The sequence below is a fragment of the Apium graveolens genome, chromosome 11, assembly GCF_009905375.1.
Source record: "Apium graveolens cultivar Ventura chromosome 11, ASM990537v1, whole genome shotgun sequence".
Lineage (NCBI taxonomy): Eukaryota > Viridiplantae > Streptophyta > Magnoliopsida > Apiales > Apiaceae > Apium > Apium graveolens.
In genome coordinates this window covers 3,089,572-3,094,311 of record NC_133657.1, presented here as the reverse complement: position 1 = coordinate 3,094,311, position 4,740 = coordinate 3,089,572, and the positions used below count along the sequence as shown (strand labels likewise).

The window sequence follows — 4,740 nt, the reverse complement described above, 5'->3', positions numbered from 1 at the left end:
CCCACACTCCCACATGAATAAAATACCCCACCAATCCTAATTCAATTAAGTTAATCAATCTTAACTTCTCCTAGAGAAATGGGTGGATTTTTCAGAAATTGTCGATAAATCGTTGTCAAATCATTCGATTTATTAAAAATCGTCCGATAAATCACAAATCGACATCTTAACCGAATAGTTTCAATTTCTAAAATCTGCAATCAAGATCTTAATTCTTAATAACCCCCAAATAAAAAATAAAAATTTTAATTAGATGGAGAGTCGTACTACTACTAGTAGTAAAACTTAAATAAATGCAAATAAACCAATTAACCCAATTGCCCCCAAGAAATATCAAATATCTAACAAATATTTAGGAATAAGATACATTTAAATAAATGTTAAATTATGTTTAATCACCTATCCCCTTCCAACAGTCCACGCGTCACTGTCATCACACTCAAGTCTGCAGGAACTTGTCAGATGGTGGGGTCCACTTGACTCACACCATAGATGAGAACGAAAGAACACATCACGTGAGTGCGCAGGTTAAGCAATACAAAGTGTACCACAACTTCAATCACACACATTGATACATTCACATCTCATCTTGTCCATCCGTACTAATTACTGTTGTTGTTCATGCTCGTCGGTGACAGCTGCCGCCGCTTCCGGTGGGGGTTCGACGGTGGCGTTGTGGTCCATCTTCTTCAGACTCTGATCTTGATACACTCTCCTTAATCTCTCTATCTCTTTCTTTAATGCCTCTTGATGGGCTGCATTTTATATTTAAACCATCAGCTACTCGAATTTAATATGCATATATGCCAAATCTTCGTATTAAAACACTGTGCCCCAATTATTAATGGAAAAGCTTCATGCACAAAATTGGCTATAAAATATTTCAGAAAAACCAAATATATTGAGTTATTAATAAATGAATGTATGAGACTAAACTTTTAAAACCCCTTCAAAAATTAAGATCTGATATCATATTAAGTAACGACATCCTGGTACATCTTAAGATTTTGGAGAAACCGGTTATTCAACGTTATGGACTCTGACACATGCATGCAAACTAGGAATTCTTACCATCTTTGAAGAGTTTGTCTTGAGCCAGAACTGCAATGCGTTGTTTAAGAGCGCTGTTGTCCACGTTGAGAATCAATCTTTGATGGTCTAAAAATGCAACTCTTGGTGACAATGCAGATACCTCTGTCTGCAGTTTTATTATTCATTTCAGTTACATGCCAAAATATTAAATTGATTGTAACTGTGATGTATAAGAACATAATGTACCTGTAATGAGGTGACGCTCCGTTCCAGCTCTGATATATACTGCAGCTTCCTTACTCGAGATCTCTGTGCTGATTGCCGATTTGCTAGAATTCTGTTACAAACAATATAATTATATAATTATGTTAATTGATTCTTATTAAAATAGATTTGTTGAACAGTAAAAGATCATGTCGGGCATTCCTCTGCCATCTTGAGTTTTAGATAAAATGGTTATTTAACATATGGTATCAAAGCTCGATTTAGGGACAGACTCGGGTCCGAGTCCACCCTCCCCATTTATTTAATTTAAATATTTGTTGATTATATTGATATCGGTATAGTAGTGAAATCTGCAATTGATTGTAAGTAAAGCAACTCCTCATGCATATTATGCATGAATTATAATTTTATCTAAATTGAAGAATTGCGTACCGTTTGACTCTCTTCGGATCAACAATGATTGTATCACCGTCATCTTTACCGGCAGAAAAGGTATGTCCTGGTTTGATCTCCAGCTCGCATTCGCTATCCACCTCACCAGGCTCTTTCTTGGGCATCTGAGGAATCAGCATTGTCTTCTCCTGCTCATTTTCGCTGTTACGTTCCGAAGATGTTGACGGATTAGAGGTTGATGTCACCGTGGGCGGAACTTCATCCGCAAACATGTTACAAAGCTGCTCATCATCCAAACGATCAAATCCAATATTATTATTATTATTATTGCAATCTTCTCCGAATTGAACTTCGGCAAATGCAATAGGATCGCTGACCGAACGACGATGTGAATTCCGCCTTGACGACGAGAAATCAAGGAACTCGTCGACCCAATAAGGTGGTTGTGCGGCGGAGGAGGGCGGCATCATGTGGTGGTAATTAGGGAATGTGTTGGGCCAATTGTGATGGGTCATGGTGGGCGCTTTGGGCGGTAATTGCGCCATGCATAAAAACCCACACAACTGAGATTTGGATTATGTTTTCAGAAGATATAGAGAGGAGAGATTTTTGTAACGACCAACTAAATTTAGTATGTGGCTTGTAACTGAAAAACAAAACTAGAAATGTTTAGCAAATGTTGAGATTCAGAGGGGAGGGTGTCTATATATATCAAATTGGAACATGGAACATATTATTAACATTAATAAAGTAAACCTAGTAGCAGCTTGCAGTTGGAACTTATTAATTATTATTACCCTTGTGTTTCTCTCTAGTATTATTAAATATTATATAAGATATATCAAAAATTAGCATAGTTGTTAGAATGAACTAATCAGTTATGGTACCGATTAATGATTAATCTACAAATTTAGAATAAATTTCGGATATAATTAAAAACAATTATAATATTTAATATATTATTCTTATTTATAGAAATTATCACTCAAAAATAATTAATTAAAATTAATCATTTTCTTGAAATTAACTCAATCAAATATTTTTTTAAGAATTATTTAAGACAAATGATCGAAAATTTTAGAATACGATATGTTAGTACTTGGAAAAAAAGAGAAAATGCTAGGTAATCCGAATCGGTCCCTAAAATAATTTTCAAATTTGTAGATGTAATGTGCATAAATGTTAACCTTTCTAATAATAAGATGAAATTTGTATGAAAATATATACGCAAATGAATTAAAATGTGTCAAATATTTAACTTCCATCCGAATTTTTTTAATTGAATCCACGAAAAGCTTGACAATGTTGGACTCGGCTCATCCCGAGTTAAAAGCGGCTGACTCTTACAAAGAATATGGTCAGTCCGTTATCAAGTTAATCAAGAAATTTAGGAAGTTGAAATTTTGTAAAGAATATTTAGTGAAAGTTTCTAAATTAGGGAGGGAAGGTGGGGTCACATGGGGGGAGGATTAGGACAGCTAGCAACAGGCTGTAGGAGGAAAGGACCTAACGGTTTCACAAAAAGGAGGGAGCGAAGAGGGGGTTAGGTTTTGGCTTAGCGTTGATTTTACTGGTGGAATCAGCCCCCCACGTGCCTTTGTGGCCCTATTTTCCTATACCCTCTTCCTTTTCTTTCACGGTTCATTCAAAGAATGAAAAATGTTACTCCCTCCGTTCTTTCCATTTCTTTACGTTTTTATTTTTGAATATTTCATTCATTTCTTTACATTTCAAAACTTACAAAAAATAGTCAATGTCATTTTCCCACTTTTCCTCCATTTTCACACTACTTTTACTCCACTATCTCCCTTTTATACATTAAAAATCAATAGGTCCCACCACTTCACACACTTTTGTTTCTCTTTTTCACTACTTTATACATATTTATTAAATTCCGTGTCCAATCCTTTTGATAAGAAATCAAAAGGACGGAGGGAGTATAAATCTCGAAATTTTTTATAATTTTTCTAAAATATAATAATAATAATAATAATATTAATAACAACAACTTTTCTCGTAATAATATAAAACTCCGCATGTATTTATATGCGTACATAAATTAAATTTGACACTTGTCGTGTCATATCATTTTATAACTATTTTGATACAAATTTTAATTACCTAATATAATTCTGAAAGAATTGTTTATAATCCCGCGTATACACCTATAATATTTTAATGACCAAAATTTATAGGTAATAAATGAATGTAATAAAATAGATCGATACTAAACTCTAAATTACTAAGTTTCGTATGTCATGTAATAAAGAAATGATATACATACATTTAAAAATTAGTATTTACTTTAAAAATATAAAATATATACTTATTTTTAATTTTTTATTTCTGAAGTTACAAAAAAATTTATGTATTTAAATTTGAAAGAAAAACAAAATTATAACATAAAAAACAAAATTTTATATAAATATTGATTAAACCGGTTTACACGGGTGTGGTCAGATATCAATCCAATTTTTTTCATTCTGACCCGGTTCTAAAATATGAAATGAGTGGTACAGTTCTTGATCCATAATTTTGATAATTTTAATTTTCGGTATATGATAGATCGTTGGGGGTATGATATAGTCATCGGATCATTTCTCAAAGTCGAAAACTAGAAATATATATGATTTGCAGGCTATTGCGTGAGTCCGTAGGGTTTACCCGGTGCAGAAGGGTGACGGCTGCGGATTAACTACAAAAAAAACTAAAAATTTTTAACTAGTTAATTTAATTTGAGAATTAAAATCGAATGGGATAAAACCGGAACAGTTTTCAACCCTAACTCTTAGCATCAACATTACACTGTAACATACTAACATGCACATACTTCAGTTCCGTAGTCCATCGAAGAGTAATGTTATTTGAAATTTGCATGCATTTTCATGTTTTCAAACTAGCTAGCAACTTGCATGCAGTTTAATGTGTTTACACTGACATGGCTGAATAAAAACTTCAAATCATTCAAAGTACATAATAGCAGGCCGAAATTGCTGATGAATTTATGTTTTTATTAATCATGGAAGATGAAGATATATATATATATATATATATATAGGGTTGAGTTCTATGGAGTCCACATTTTTGTCG

The 4,740-nt window shown here is 33.1% G+C and overlaps 1 protein-coding gene across 1 annotated transcript; it reads right to left on the bottom strand.

Moving 5' to 3' along the window:
• Positions 1–230: 230 nt before the first annotated feature.
• LOC141698152 (basic leucine zipper 34-like) lies at positions 231–2,365 on the bottom strand. Its single transcript, XM_074502780.1, has 4 exons — positions 1,690–2,365; positions 1,279–1,369; positions 1,072–1,198; positions 231–755 (listed from the first exon to the last, which is right to left on the bottom strand). The coding sequence occupies exons 1-4, from the start codon at positions 2,193–2,195 to the stop codon at positions 607–609; spliced, it is 873 nt and encodes a 290-aa protein (XP_074358881.1). The 5' UTR covers positions 2,196–2,365; the 3' UTR covers positions 231–606.
• Between the last annotated feature and the right edge of the window lie 2,375 nt (positions 2,366–4,740).